We start from the raw sequence: 15964 nt of genomic DNA, 5'->3' as shown, positions 1-15964 counted from the left end.
TTTCTTGTCTTTTTTTTTTTAGATTAGGGCTGAAATGATACGAGAAATAGTTTGACAATGCAAGGACCCATCCACCTGTTTGATTGTGAACAATTATTTCACCCGAACTATTGAAGAAAAATTGGGTATGATAATGCATGAAATGATGTTTCAGAATTCAGATGTCAGATTGAAAATTTCATAGCCTTTACCAGTAGTCGATAAAAAAAAGCCCAGGGTTGGTTGGGAAACAATAAACTTTTTTTTCCTAGGCCGAACAGAATTCTGATACATAGTTCCACATGGACCAAGGCATCTTACCTTGTTTAGAGGTGGCACTATAAACTATATCTATGGTACATCTTAAGTTAAGAGGAATTGAAATACAGCATCTGTACACAGGTACCCTACTTCTTAAATAAATATAAACCATTGGTTTAAGACTGCTCGTTCTTTGTTTGCATGCTCCATTATCAATTCACTCATTATTTTCATGGTACATAATTTCTTGGTATGAGGACACAGGAGCTTTTTGTAGGTGAAACAATTCTGTATTCTACATCAAATATGCAACAGAAATTATAGTTATATTTAGGTAACGAACATTGACTTTCTCATAGTATATACATGGTTACATGTTTGCAAACCTGCTGTTAATTCCTTAAAAAGTTTTCAGACCTGCTAAATATGGACAGTATCCAGTGAACACACTCTCTAGCCACAAAATATTTCTTTTCTGTACACAACATTTACATAGCTGTTTACAACACTTCTCTAAGCTCGACATTCTAGTACTAATGGATGTGTAGTTGCTGCATATCTAAACTGTCTCACCATGTGAGAGATATACAAGCTATACTCTACAACACGTTTGTCTGCTATCTTGTGCTGAAATGCGGTGCCTGCATTGATGGCTTTGTACAACTCTGACAGCTGAATTTTGACCAATTATCCATCAATGATCTCAACGGTTTGACTCTAAACTATCTTCATTTTAATGTTCTAACAGTGATGACACAAGCATCTAAGCTGCAAGTTCCATCTAGCCATTGCCAGCTACCTGTTGGGTTTTAACAGCAACCTTCCATTGCAAAGCCTGCCTTCTACTTTTTGGACATGAACTACTTGTGTGCATTGTAAAATGAGGTCTTCTAAGCTTTTGTTTGTGTTAGTTATATTTCACTCCATACCATGGTATGGATGAAATATATTGTTTTTTCTATAATTCTTTTCCTAAGTTCAGTTGTTCCTTTTGCTTCAATTTGGAGTTTGCCTTTCATTGCTAAGAGTATTGTGCATGGCATCTGCACCATACATGGAAGTGTGTGGTAGCACTGACTTTCTTTAATCCAGCTACTTATATGTAGATGCTTCACATTGTTGGCATCCACCCAGTTTCCTCAGAGTCTCCGCCATCGCTACGTAACCCTGGTAACAGTGACGCTCTGCACAGACCCCAGAACTTCTCCGGCTTCAGCTTCTTCTTAGCAGGGGTGAACTTCCAACCTAGGTGGTGTCTGCACTGCCGACACTCCGCTACCGTCCACGCATAGCTGGTCAAGGGATTAAAGTCTCAGATGAGAACAACTAAAGCATAGAATACACCCAATTTACGTGCGGGCAAAACCTGAAGTTTGACAACTGTATGCAAGCATGTGAAAACTGCATACGTCAAATTTTTCCTGCATATCAGCCTGCTTTGAAAATACGTATAGAACATACATTTAGATTGTATGCCAGCCCTTGAGGTAATGTACGATCTGAACATACAATCTTGACATAAGTCAAAGCAGACAAAGTTACATGCAGGAAAAATTTGACATACCGGTACACAGTTTTCATGTTCACATGCATTTGCAGTTTTCTTTCAGGTATTTGCCCTTGTGTGTGATGAATTGGATAAAAGTCTCCATGTTGTCCCAGTAACCCAATGTATGCACTTTTTCAGATTAAGACCAGATCAGATCAAAACAAACTGGGATCTTGCAGATAGTAGCTAAATGTGAAATGTGTTGTGCTCACCCAGGAAACCAGCTATGTTCAGTGGATGGCCTGCCGTGATGCGTGATGCCCGTGACTTGGTACACAGTCAGCGTCTCGTGAACATAACCTCCCGGGTTAACATACGCAGCCATCGGGCCTGCTACAGACATGCTGCAAACACAAAAATCAAATACAAAAATCTGTATCTAAACTGGAGATTACTGTATCTTCAAACCTACAAGAGTCACCAAAGTCAAGAACCAAAAACTAAGCTGGAAAAAAATGAAGCCATGACTACCTGAAAACATCTTTCTTCTCAGCTATCTGACTGCCACAGTCTCTGCAACACATGATGGTGCACTGAGGGAAAGAAACAAGGAGAGGAGAAGTTTTAATATTCACAAAAGCATGATAGAAAGTAAGTGAGTGAGGACACATTATATTTCTAACACTGTAGGCAAGTGACATTCATGTCCTACAGATATATACATGCTAGCAGTGAGATTTTTCCTGAATGAAAAGCTAATATTGTACATGTGCGATGTGCACCTCCAAGTGAGCAACCTGAATATATGTAGAACTGTGCAGCTGTAAGTCCTGTATAAGAGTACCCTGAAAGAAAAGGGATTTCTGTGACTTACTAAAAACTAAAGTCTCTGCCATGCTTCAGAAGCGGCATAGTACTGGGAGCACCTAACTGTACTCCTTTAGCGGACCAACTCCCCTGGTATGTTATCTGTCTATCTGGCAAAATTCTACTCTTTCCAACTACTTCTGAAGCTTAGTAGATGCTAAAAAACTGAGTTTATTACGTTTGTACATACATAGTGCATACACAGCTTACCTTCTGCATAATGCTGAGCTCACATCTCAGCCTCTGTACTGTACTGTTAATGCTGAGTAAGTGCAGCCGCAGTCCATCATCCAGGGGGAGGCTGGCTGCCACCCAAAAGGAGAAATCTGCACAAGGAAGCACGAAACAGGCTAATGATTCAGAAGCAAATAGAAGATGATGAATATTCACGTAATGCAAGCCAACACATTTCATTGGCCATTATTCATTTCCAGCCATACCTTCTGCATAATGTTGTTATGGCATTGTAACTTGGTTATAGCTAGTGAAAATTGATGGTGTGAACTGTGATATCCTCGAAGACTTTAGGAGGAATGGTAGCAAATTAAATTTCTATCCACTGCTGTCACTAAAGTTTTGGTGGAAGCACAAAGTACTGTTCCACTCTCAGATGGTTTCCTGTTGTACAATGTATGTTTTCAGTGTCAATAGAAAGCTGCTTCTGTTGTCCATGATCCCACCCCTTTCTTCACAGTGCCTACCTGAAGGGTTATTGGGCATGATGTTCTCCTGTAGAGTATCATTCCAGCTATACAGCTCACGTTTCACCAGTTCCATTAACACATCCTGGGGAAACAGCAGCATGCTTTTAATTCTCTTGTCTCCGATCAGATGCTTGTTGTACAGCAGGACAACTATTCTAATAGAATACTTTCCTATACTTTTAATCCATATAGCATTACATACATTTAAGTTTCTCTAGTTATCTTTTTATGAATTAACTGAAAGCTATTCTGCCTATAAAGCCTGGCCTTGTGATTATAAAACTGTTTCTTGACAGTGCTTTGCAGCACCGGCACCTTTAACTGTGCTCTTTTAATTTGTAGCTATATACATGTAACTAGATTGTTGACACTATCTAATTGCCTGGGTATCATAAAAACTCTATACTTACACAGTCATATTGTCTGTACACCCATGGTGGAAACCACGTCCAGTCTGCTGCTCTGTATTTGTTCTGTGATGAAAGTAGACGTGGTAATGTTTAGACAAAATTCCAATGTTTTAAGGTTTATACCAGTGAAAACTCTTGAAGTAGAATTGAAGTTTTGTCAAATTCAGACCATTTTGTACAAAGCATCAATTTGAGAAGAAATGACCTGAGGTTCATTTGAACTACAACATTATCAACAGATTTCCTATCACACAATACCTTCGTACTCCTTGCCACTGTCTGCCTGTCCCCTGCAGGTCCTCCACATGCTGCCACTTCCATTGCTGTAGTACTAGTGATCTCAGGGACATAACTCAGCCTGTGACATCTCAGTTCTGCCCCCTCCAGCCCTGATGGCATCTCCCATTCTGGCAGGATCCTCACCTTTCCAATTGTAATGCTGGAATATACAAAAATTTCAAATCGTTCTAAGTGCTAGTGATGAAAATATCATTTGTGCTCAACAAAGCTACATGATAAACAAAATGTTTTCAAATAACCATATTACAGACAGATATACAGACAGGTGTATAGAAATATGTACCAGGAAAACATAGAAACACATTCTGAAAAAAAATTAGCTTACCCATCAGCTTGTCTTCTAGTTTCTAGGATGAGAAATCTCTGTCGTCCCATGGCTTTAATCCTCATAGTCTCAATCCCATGCTCATCCTCTTCCTTCACAGAAAATATCTCGGCTGTGGTTCCGATGTTGGCAAGAGTTGGGCCTGAAGTGTCTAGGTATCTAACATACCAAGATACAAGAAATTCAATCAAAAACAGAGCTACAAACATGTGTTCTTCCTGCAACTGCTGAAGTACCATTTGGAGAAGGTTTAAGTTGTAACATGTTACTTAGGAAAAAGCGTCACACTTCTTATAAGGATTAGGTATACAAGCATTAACTTTATAATGACTACAACTTGAATACAGGTTTCTACTGGGTTCCCTTGCAAAAGATGTTTTGTTTCAAGCTTTGCTTTCCAACATCTGTATCTGTATAGCCGGTATAACCACCCTTCGGCATAGCACACCAGCTTCGCAGGCACGCGGCGTGGCAGCAGCTGGCTACATTACACCGAACGACTTGTTACACCTAACCCTTGAACATGAAACTCTAAACATTGTTTAAAGCTATGTCATCTAATGATAATGCCCCTAGAATAGAACATATTGAAAAACTGAGGCTAACCTGGATGTGACCAGCCCAAACGTCCTGTCCTTCTGTATGACATGTCTCATCATGGAGATGGTCTGTGGCTGGAAGAGCTGGAGAGGGAGGGTCTGTCCTGGGATCAGCACCACACTGGGCAGGGTCAGCAGGGGCAGGTTCACATAACTCTCATCATCCAGCACTGTCCTGCCACTGTACTCCTCATGGTCACTACCCAGATACTGAGGGACGAATACAAAACATATGCGTCGAATACTGAATATAAGTCAATACATAACAATTAAGTAAGTTTATTTACAATGACTGCAACAAATTGTCTTCATACAAACAAATTACAAAACCTGCTTTAATCTAGCGTGGTGTAATGTTATCTGTCTATTTGACCAATTTCTACTCTTTCCAAATGCTTCTGAAGCTTGGTAGATGCTAGCTTTACTTGAGTTTGATGAAGGTTAGTCATCCAGGTAATAAGATACACCAAATACAGTTACTCAAGCAACTGGATATGATTTTGGAAACCAAAAAACTTTTGATTTTTCCAAAATCATATCCAGTTGCTTGAGTAACTGTTTTTGGCAGATGCTTGCTTTAACACACAACTTATGCTCACTTCAATACACAATCACGCTAGCTTTGATACACACTCTTATGCTAGCTTTAATACACACTCTTATGCTAGCTTTAATACACAATTTTGTGCTAGTTTTAATACACAATCTGTAATACACAATCCTGTAAGATACTAGTACTCACTGTATGGCTGGCAGGCAGGGACTGATCAAAGTTTATGTTGCGCTTGCCATCCTTGTCCTTCTTTTTCTTCTTGTCCTTTTCCTTCTTTTTCTTCTTTCTCTCGTTGTCCCCATCCTCCTCTTGTTGTTGCTGCTCCTGTTGTTCCTCCCCTTGACCATCTGCATTGTCCTCACCTTCTCTCTCCCTCTCTGAATGGAAAGATATTCATTCAACAGTCAATATTTTCATTACAATGTTTTTCATTACAAAAGTAAAAGTCTCTAAAATTTTGGCAATGTGGGATATGTTGTAAGATACATATGTAATTGAGTATAGTAAATTTTGCTCATTTACTGACTTAGCATTTACTGAACAACAACCTTTCTTATGAATATGTTTACTGTCCAAACACATAATTAATATAGAAAACCATTCCACAATGTAGTATTTTGGGATGACAATACACATGCCATGCACCGCAGTAAGACGTGACATGACTGCAGGTCACTATTTTATAGATGTTGCACAGTCTATAAAATTTGAGGGACCTCCTTGCCTTGCCAAGTGCAATATATCCAGGGAGGTTTTGAATGTGTGTCAAGCTACTTGGTATGCTGTAGTCGATACACACAGAGATACAGAAACTCACCAATACCCTACCTGACTCGATTGTTGAACCAGCATGACTTTTAATCTGTGATTTACTTTTAATGAATTGTCAATGAGCGAATATTCTCTTACTGTCACGACCAATTCTTTGTATATATATATGACGCTCCTCTTTTATTGATTATTGTACTATATTTTAATCATGTACAGTACTGTATTGTGCTATTGCACTACCTTTTAACCTATATCGCCAACCATTATATTGTACTTTTATGTAATATTGATCTTAATTCAGTGTACCCCACTGCGACATCAATAAAGCCAATCTGAATCTGAATCTGAATCATGAATGAATATGCCCAGAACCTCGTGACCTACATTTCCTTGCAGCCAGGTTTTATGCAAGCATGTCCGATCTATATGGTAACGTTGTTTTATTTCGTTCATAGATCAAAGTTCATATATTGTTTTGCTCCGCCCGCCTCCCATACTCATCGTCACTGTCAAAATATCCTGTATTTTGATTTGATGTATCCGAAAATAATCGGTCTACCAGCCCTTTTGCGAAGACGAAATACATTTCTAAAATGCTCTCCCGGTACCTTAAACGGTGAACAATGCATCAAACAATAAGGGAGATACAACACACCACTGTCACTGGACGAATCGTCTCCGTTTCCTTCGATGTTCGGCATCAAAATTGGCAAAACGTCGTCCGCCATGTTTCCGTGTTTTCTTCGGCCCGCATTGCATTGTGGGAAACATTAAACGGAATTACCACGTGATACAGATGAGCCAATCATAAAGAGCTGCGTGTTCCAAGTTTTTAGACCATACCATAAATGTATGGGTTAATCAATACTTCATATTTATCTTGATTTGGTGCATTAGATCAAAACAATAGTGTTAAACATCATTAACATCTTGAAAAACAAAAACTTAGCTCATAAATTTTAGAAAATACAATATTTAAGCTCAATTTTTATATCTATAAAAAGTATGAAACAGTAACTTCCCCCGCACTATCTCTTTACCCGGAAACGAGACCGGTAAAGCTGAGCTGTCAGACTCAGATTTTCGGGAAGTCGTGAAGAAGAATTTGTCCGGAGTTGGAGATCGTTTTGTCGGACTGACAGGTCGTATTCCGAACCCTAACACCGAAAGAGTCAAACTTGTAGTCTCGAGGTAAGAAAAGGATCACCATAGAATCTATATTGGGTCATGATATTCGTAAGATAACAAACCGCCGTAGGGTGTGGGGAGGTGGGCGATGGCGTTTTTAGCAGACGACATGTTTTATTGTTGCGAATAATTGTCTGTCTGGTTATCACACATATTTTTGGTACAAGTATAGACTGAAGAATTATTACGTTGGTGACATCTATATACATTTATATTTGCATATATGTGGATCCTTCGATGTTCAATAATTTATTAACAGGCGGTAACAATACATAATGGAAAAGGGAGATGTATGAGATATGTCATAAAATCGATATTTCCAAAAGGATGTGTTTGGAGTTATTGTATATGTAACCTTTATTCTGCCCTCTTCGTGGTACTAGTAAGTCAAAAGATCAAAAGATATACATATTTGGACAGACATAACCAGTACTACTGGCACTACCAGTATCTAACTTTGTGATAAAATACATAGCACCGTAAAATGTAAATTAAACATGTTATTCAGGGTCTGTTGATTCACTTGTTTAGTTTTCCCTCTACCAGTTCTAACATCCCACCGTCAGCACGATGCGCAGCCAAGAAGTCCTGTTTGTTGGATGTGTGTTTCTGGTACTCCTTATGGACTCCATCCTGGCTAAGAGAGACTACTACGAAGTTCTAGGTGTGCCAAAGACAGCGACAGAGAAACAGATCAAGAGAGCTTTCCGCAAGCTTGCTGTCCAGTACCATCCAGACAAGAACAAGGACCCAGACGCTGAGTCTAAGTTCAGGGAAATCGCAGAAGGTGTGTTTTTATTGTGTTCATGTACAACTGAAATGCATCTTGTGCTTGGTACCCTATTTGAATTCATACCTTGTTGACCACATATATATCATTATCTTTCAGTTATGTTTATGAAGGTTACTCATCCAGGAATACAAAACTTATAACGTTAACCAGTATATGGTGACAGGAGTCTGAATCCCTCATACTATAAAATTGCAACATTATGTAACCCAACACCAGTTACCATGGTGAGAGATGGTCTAGTTCAGGTCATTGACCAGGTCAGAGGTCACTGTTTGGAGAAGAAGAAGAAACTGAGCAAAAACAATATTTTTTCCTTTGGTAAACATATATATATTAAAAAAGACGGATTTATAAGTACAGTGTATTTTTCAATTGTTCTGTATTCACAGGTTGTTGTCTTTGTTTTTCTATTTCTAGCCTATGAAGTTCTGCAAGATGCACAGAAGCGGAGAGAATATGACCAGTTTGGCTTCAACAAGCCCGGCGGCGGGCCAGGCGGTCCTGGAGGATTCGGGGACTTCAAATTCGACTTTAACGACTTCTTCAGCCATTTCGATGCATTCCAGACCCACAAGCAACACGAGCACGCCGGCGCCGGGTTTAACGGGGGATTTGGCGGCGACAACGGCTTCCGTTTCTCCTTCGGAAACGGCGGAGGTCACTTCTTTGACTTCAATGACATCTTTGGAGACGATGATGATGATGATGATGACTTTTTTGGAAGCTTTGGGAACTTTGACAGCATTCACAACCACTTTAATCATTTCGATGACTTTGACGCCTTCTTTGGAGACCACCAGAGGCCCCACTCACACGCACATGCAGGTGCACACGCTCATGCTCATCACTTTGCACATAACCATGGACAGGCCAGGAATATGCAGTCCAGAAATAGTAGGCAAGGTAAGGATGCCTTTTTTTTCATTCTCAATTAGTCTATACATGTATGTCAAAGATGAATTATTTATTATGTAAAATGGATTGGCATAACATCACTTTGTTCTGAAATGAAAAATCACACTAGAGTCACATGAATGTATGTTGATTACAAGTTCTCAAAAATGAATTGCAAAATGCTGTAGCTCGGTCTTGTAAAATTTCTGTATACATGTGTTTATCAACTGATTTTTTTTATTTTCTATTTTATTTGTAGGTGGAAAAACTTGCAGGACTGTAACACAGAGAGTTGGGAACATGGTCACAACCTACACTGACTGCTCAGATCCCTGAACTCTAGGCGTGGCAAAATCGCACGATTGCAAGCACTCGTCAACTGTTGACTATTATAATAGTGGTTAATATAAGGACAAGTCTTCTGCTGCTACTGTATCTGCTTCTACCGTTTTCAAAGGGAGTGTGGATGATATTGTTAAGAATATAAGTTCAGCTTGCAGTACTTCAAATTCCTTCATGATTTTCTTGTACCATTTTAGCCATCTACAGTAGACAGATCTATGTTAGATGTTATGTTAAACTGGCAAGCTTGTAAGAATTATATTTGGTAATTCCCAGAGTTATGCATATACATGTAGAAGATACAATGTACTAGTAATTAAATACATTTACAAAGGTTACTCATCCAGCTTATGATGGTTAAAAATCTTGTCAATACAACTGGAAAGAGTTTCAGCTGCATTACAGCAGTCTTCATCAGTGAAATTAAAAAAAAACTGACAATAATGAAAAAAAAGATCAGTGGACAGCAGTCAAAACATCTGAAGCTCTATTATTTCCAGTTGTGTCAAATAAATCAATATTTAATACTAATGCAATAGTTTCAAGTATTTATTAGTAACTGTCAAAGAGCTGTTTTCTTTGAGATTATTCAATGCAAACATTGTGCAGTTGTGTGAAATTTGACAGATGTCGTATTGTCAATTATTGGTTCTCCATTTTTCTGTGTTTGACACAAATTTTGAAAGGCCAAAGTATGTACAGTTGCTGCCTTGTCATGTCTAAAATGATCTACTGATCATCGATGAAGGTTAGACATCCAGATAATGAGAACACAAGAAAACTGTTAGTCAAGTAATTGAACAGATGTTAAAAACTGTCAGACATTTCATATAGCATCCAGGTCTTTTCGTTAGTGACCTACTGAAACAACTTTGAAGTTGGATGTACACGTAAATTCAACTATCACTATGCCTTGGAGGTTTTGACTGTATATACTGTGCAACATGTGTCTAAGAAGAAGTAGAACGTATGTAAATATAAGAGATTGTAAAGGCACCCAGGTTATACACATGATAATAATGTGGTGCACTCCCTTTTGATATTTGGGTAAAGGTTATAACACTCTGAGACACAACTGTAAAACAGTTTATTTATCTATGATAGCAAAATAACTGGTGTGGATGTATAAGGTGGTCTATAATTATGTTAAATGTATATTGTGAGATTGCTAAAGCTTGTATCTTTATATTTGGGCACTTGGTGAAGTTTGTAATGAGCAAAATGATATCACAATGCAAAAGTAGCATACAAATATGAAGAGGAATATTAAAGGTTTCATGTGTTATGTCATCGCTGTCTGTTAATAAATCATTCAGAACATTGAAATGTGTGTTTTTTTTTTCAACAATTTGTAAAAGTTTTTTTTCAATAATTTGAAGCACAGTGAATTACTCTTACAATAAGTTAGTTTTAAAATACTAATTAGTAATTTTTTAGCCTTTTACATTACTTAGGTATTTATAGGCACATGCAACAAGTACAATGCTCTAGAGGTGTCCAGTCTCTTGCTGACATCTGTCAATAGTCAATGGTGGATCAAAGAGGATAAAAGGAGCCTTCATTTGGGTTATGACAAAACATGGTTGGTACCATGCTTGGGTGGATCAAAACTAGTGGTGAAACTTGAAGTAGATCCGCTAGAGGTCTCTGTTGGCTGTTGCCACCTGTAAGAAATTTAATGATATCAGGACGGGCGCGCGCGCGTTTGTGTGTGCACTACGTCCTAAGACAATGCATTGCCAATTCCATTGAACAGCTCCAACTCCAGAATTATTTTCTGTTCAATGTATGAAATGGTTCATATACAAGAGTCTTAATACACATAATACACATGAACGTGAGTTTTTCCGCAGTACCTGACAGTTCACGTAATGAGGTACATTAGATGGTTAGTGTCATTACTGTTATAAGGAAGATCGGTACTTCTGAAGTGGCATGCATTTATCTGCAGAACCAACATTGCTAACTTCCTGCCGACGTCTTTCTACCGGAGATCATGTGGACGTTATTGTCAACATAACGTCCTCGGGAAAACTACCCAGCATCTAAAGGCTTTTTAAGTATTTTGGAACTTAATGGGAGGGGCATGTACATGTATATTGTCGCTGAGAAACGTAATGAAGATCTGTCATCGTCATTTGATCCTCTAATAAATCATAACTTAAGCAGCATAATCACAATGCGTATGTTGTATTAAGTGTGTGCTTTAGATTATAATAATACTGCTTTGACCTTTCCCAACAGTAAATCAATGCTGACGGTTAGCCACATGTATAACACTTTAACAGTAGGAGTCAGGGATGCTGGCGTGACTTTATGATTACCTTCGCTTGGATTTTGACTCAGTCATCGGAAATAAGTTCACATTCCCCGCATTCTAGGAAACCTGCCTACAGCTTTTTCTCACTTTTGAACTCAACGACAATGACCTTCATCGATGGGAGGGCGACCTCTACCGATATGATGGAGTGCCCCAGAAGCGAGGAAGTATGACGAGAGTTCGCGAGACACCGCGGGAGTTCTGGCTCGCTCGTTCACTCAGTTTTACCTTCCCGTCAGAAATGATGAGTCCGCAATCACTCACAGCTACTAAAACTTCACACAGACGATTAGTCATTGACCTTTCGCACAATCCGCTGACTCGCCAGCGAACTTCACAGAAGTCGACGGGATGCGAAGTTGATCTCGCGAGAGTTGGTGGCTCGGTTGGTGGCGGGACAGGTGTTCAGCTGCAAGGCGTTCCCACGCTGATATAGGACAGCTGTACATCAGTCTCAGCCATCCAGACAACATTGACAATCCTTATATAGACTACCTTCAGCAAGATTCTTAACTTGAGACTCTTGAAGACGTATAACTCCAACACAGTCCGGCATTCTGACAAAGCATCAAGAGACTAGAAAAGTAACATTTGCAAAGCAAATGCATAATACCTTCCGCATATGGTCTGCTCTTAACTCATACACATTCACAAACCAGTATATGGTGACAGGAGTCTGACTCCCTCCTACTATAGAATTGCAACATTATGTAACCCAACGCCAGTTACCATGGTGAGAGACGGTCTAGTTCAGGTCATTGACCAGGTCAGAGGTCACTACTAGAAGAAGAAACTGAGCAAAACAATATGTTTTCCTTCGGTAAACATAAAAACACAAGAAAGCTGTGCACTGGCGAAAAGTAGTGAATGCTACTTCAAACGCATGACAGTTTTTAAAATGTATCTAGTTGCTTGCGTAACTATTATCCTGTACGTCTCATTACATGGATGTCTAACCTTCTTGGACGTAGCATGAGAAAAGTTTCATGACCAGATGCACGTGAGGTGATGACGAAAAACATGTTAGATCATGTTAGCATATCTTGAAAGTTCATCTTTAACAGGTACCGGTTAGGATATCTAGGGGACTTAATTGCAGAATCCACATTTACAACATAATACTAGTACATTACTGATCCCTTCACGATAAATAATGCCAGTAACACATGGACTCTGTATAGTAGTTGCGGACTGACATTTCTTGAGTAACTTTAATCAGGCAAGAAATCACTTCCAAGCAACATACCATGAGCAGTGGAAGTCAAAACAAAACTAGTCACCTATGGCATTACTTAGTTTAATTAAACTAACATGTTGTTAAGGATGAAGGAGGGTCAAATGTAGTTCACACTTAATTGACTGACTCGAAACTCATTCTGGAAACTTTCCTGCCTCTAAACCTACTGAGCGTGGAAACGTATACGTAGAGAGGGAATAGCCTCGTCTTGTTAGTTACGGGGTAGCGACCATTGGAAGCGAAATACAAGATTGCGATGAACTCCAGGCTAAAAGAATATGCAAGAAGCATGTAGTACAGGGAGGACGAAAGGGGGGTAGGCAACGTTCGGGAAAGGGAGGATAACACGAGGAACAGAAAACCGAGAAGGGTGTAGAAAACCAGTTACTTAGTATCAAACATGTCAGATATTCTGTAATGCCCCAAAGGTCGAATACTATAGATGAGATGAGATAAAAGAATATGAGACCTTCGGCATTTAGCTAGACGTTCAGTGAATCAATGAGGTTTTTAAACCTCCTTGAGTGAATGAATGGTCTTTTTTCTCGTCTCTTGTTTCAGTTCCATGCCAAGCGGTCTGTGTGACTGTTTGAGTGCCCTGTTCGCAGCAGAGCACTGCAAGAACTGGTATGGTTTGGTCGCATATCGGCCGCGGGGTACCGGGTTGATACCCGAGCCAAAAGTTACAGGATGGAGAAATGTTGTGGCTCGACCCTGAGGGAGAGATCATGCGGCGCGCGCCGGCTAATACCGCGCCTATTACCGAGCTCAGGGAGGGGCGGATCACTAATGAACCGGGGTGGTGAAGAACCATTAATCACGCCTCTATGCATATTTTTCTCAGTTCCTTGGTCCGATCACACACAACCCTTACCCGTTACCGGTGGCAAAGGGTTTCGATGGGTTTTGGAATTGTTTACCGTTTCTAGAATTCTAGTCTACTAAAGTGGGCCTAAGAACACGACTGTACCACTTTGCAGTTGTGCTCAGCTCTGAGTACCTTATCAGTATCTTATCTCTGAAGATCCGGCAAGTTGGGCAGCCCTGGCTGTATGTCATTTTATACAGCCTAATTAAGATCAAATTAAATCAAATCAAATCTGATGTCTTTGTCTTTTACAGCTTGTATGTAATATGGCAGATGGCCCAATGCGGGTGGGGATGTGTTTTGTCGTCCCAAACACCGGTACCGTCTTGGTCGTCCCATATAAAAAAGTGAATAAAAGATAGGCTTAAGTTCCTCAGTCCTAAACCGTTGTTTTCACTAGAAGAAGTATCCCCTCTACATCACCGGTAGTACCTTACGGTCTCTATCGACTATCTACGCTGACTATATATAGGAGAATATTTTTGCCAGGGGAGTTTGGCCGCCTTGTAGGTTTGACTGGCCGAGCAGTTTCGGAGGGAAAGAAATTACCGCGGCCGGACTCCCTTGGCCAATTTTACTCTCTTTTTTGCGAATTCTACGATCCGTATTCCCGTAGAAAGGCCTGGTGGAGGCTAAACCGGTACCCTGTTCTGGTATTATCGGCTGTCCCCTGCCGGAGGGTAACCATGACTAATTCCCGGCCTCGACAGAATTCCCGTCGCTTGACAGAACCCACGGCAGTGATGATCAATTCGGGCGGAAATGGACTGAGACTCAGACACAGGTCACAGTTTAGAATAAAGACAGGCTGACTCTTGAAAATAAACTCCGGATTTGATCCAAGTTTTAGCGACTTTTCTTTCAGTATTAAAATTATGCCGCGAAACTTGGCTTTCCGTCAATTATCTAGGTCAGCGATAGCAGAGCTCGTAAGAAATATAACCTAGACAATAACAGAAAGTTTGGTTTCGAAAGTAATAAATTGGAAAGTAAGAAATTGGAAGCCTTAGAGTCCATGAAAGGTCATCTGAATATTAGTGTGCGTTGAAGGCGCTGGTGTTATTCTAGTACGAGCTGTATGATTTGGGGTCCCAATGCAGATGCTGTGGACCAAAACGTTGAGGTTCCTCAGTAATTTCCATCTTCCATTCACCGTTGCTATGGCATTAGCTGATGGACAGTATTGTCTTGTTTCTATTTTAATTCCAATGACGCAACGCACTTGGCAACAAATGACATGCTTCATCAGAATGGCCATTATGGAAATTCATACATATGTTGAACCAAGTTAATGGGGGAATCTGAGAATCACATTGATAGAAATGCGTTGAACGAATGTCTCATACTCAACAACAACAAAAGAAAAAATCCACCCTCTATCTGTACTGATCCGCTCTGCTTTTTCTGTAATGTTGGCGACTTTTGCAGGTTAGCTGGTTAGTTTTAGTTACTGAATGAAGGCATCTGACATCTCGACAGTTGGTCAAGTCTCCAGTGGTCATCAATCAGCTACTTAGATAGAATATGTCTAAGCTTGCTAGTTGATATGTGTAGCTAGCTATCTGCATGTACAGAGTTAGTCTCCAAGCAGAGGTTTAGGCTTAGGCCTTTTTGGCGTGTTTTAGGCGTCTTTACAATGTTTCTCTTTTTCTAGTACTGGTATCATTTTCACAGTAGCCAAACGGGCTGCAAATGATAATGTCTTGCCAATGTTATACTATCTTTCAGCCACCAAAAGATCTGCTTGGAGATGGAGATTAGTACAGTGTATCAAGATCAAGCCCGAAAAGGAAGCATTCATGGTTCATTATTGGCAGAACTAAGTAAGATAAATCGGCTCAACATAACATACAATTCACGGTATGAGAATGTACAGACTCAACCTATGGGAACGAGAAAGACTTGCAGAACTTTAGATAAATACTTTCATTATTTACTTCAGGAATTCGCGGGGTCAGAACCAGAAGCATGCGGGGTGAGATGTAAAAGTAGTTCCCCGGACGCCGATTGGAGGTCAGGCGATTTTAATTGTTGCCCCCGGGGAATGTCGGGTAATTGCAGAAA

The 15964-nt window shown here is 39.9% G+C and overlaps 2 protein-coding genes across 2 annotated transcripts; one reads left to right on the top strand and one right to left on the bottom strand.

Moving 5' to 3' along the window:
- Positions 1–933: 933 nt before the first annotated feature.
- Positions 934–7038, bottom strand: LOC109477396 (protein cereblon-like). The gene is made up of 11 exons (XM_019778644.1): positions 6914–7038; positions 5677–5864; positions 4942–5144; positions 4336–4494; positions 3969–4149; positions 3711–3773; positions 3298–3382; positions 2807–2922; positions 2261–2322; positions 2002–2133; positions 934–1532 (listed from the first exon to the last, which is right to left on the bottom strand). Exons 1-11 carry the CDS (start codon positions 6984–6986, stop codon positions 1352–1354), a joined length of 1443 nt encoding a protein of 480 aa, XP_019634203.1. The 5' UTR covers positions 6987–7038; the 3' UTR covers positions 934–1351.
- A 260-nt stretch (positions 7039–7298) lies between these two features.
- Positions 7299–10788, top strand: LOC109477455 (dnaJ homolog subfamily B member 9-like). The gene is made up of 4 exons (XM_019778740.1): positions 7299–7449; positions 7993–8233; positions 8657–9142; positions 9393–10788. Exons 2-4 carry the CDS (start codon positions 8017–8019, stop codon positions 9467–9469), a joined length of 780 nt encoding a protein of 259 aa, XP_019634299.1. The 5' UTR covers positions 7299–7449; positions 7993–8016; the 3' UTR covers positions 9470–10788.
- The last annotated feature ends 5176 nt before the right edge of the window (positions 10789–15964 follow it).

The sequence above is a fragment of the Branchiostoma belcheri genome, unplaced genomic scaffold (genome assembly GCF_001625305.1).
Source record: "Branchiostoma belcheri isolate BF01 breed outbred unplaced genomic scaffold, Haploidv18h27 scaffold4, whole genome shotgun sequence".
Taxonomy (NCBI): Eukaryota; Metazoa; Chordata; class Leptocardii; order Amphioxiformes; family Branchiostomatidae; genus Branchiostoma; species Branchiostoma belcheri.
The sequence above is the reverse complement of the archived record's forward strand: the minus strand, read 5'-3'. Positions and strand labels throughout refer to the sequence as shown.

Coding starts and splice junctions, on each gene's coding strand:
- LOC109477396 (XM_019778644.1), bottom strand. CDS start 6,986: ATGGCGGACGACGTTTTGCCAATTTTGATGCCGAACATCGAAGGAAAC. Junction 3,774..3,968: donor CAGTGGCAAGGAGTACGAAG/GTATTGTGTGAT, acceptor CTTTCATCACAG/AACAAATACAGAGCAGCAGA. Junction 2,323..2,806: donor AGCTCAGCATTATGCAGAAG/GTAAGCTGTGTA, acceptor TCTTTCCCTCAG/TGCACCATCATGTGTTGCAG.
- LOC109477455 (XM_019778740.1), top strand. CDS start 8,017: ATGCGCAGCCAAGAAGTCCTGTTTGTTGGATGTGTGTTTCTGGTACTC. Junction 8,234..8,656: donor GTTCAGGGAAATCGCAGAAG/GTGTGTTTTTAT, acceptor TTCTATTTCTAG/CCTATGAAGTTCTGCAAGAT. Junction 9,143..9,392: donor GTCCAGAAATAGTAGGCAAG/GTAAGGATGCCT, acceptor TTTTATTTGTAG/GTGGAAAAACTTGCAGGACT.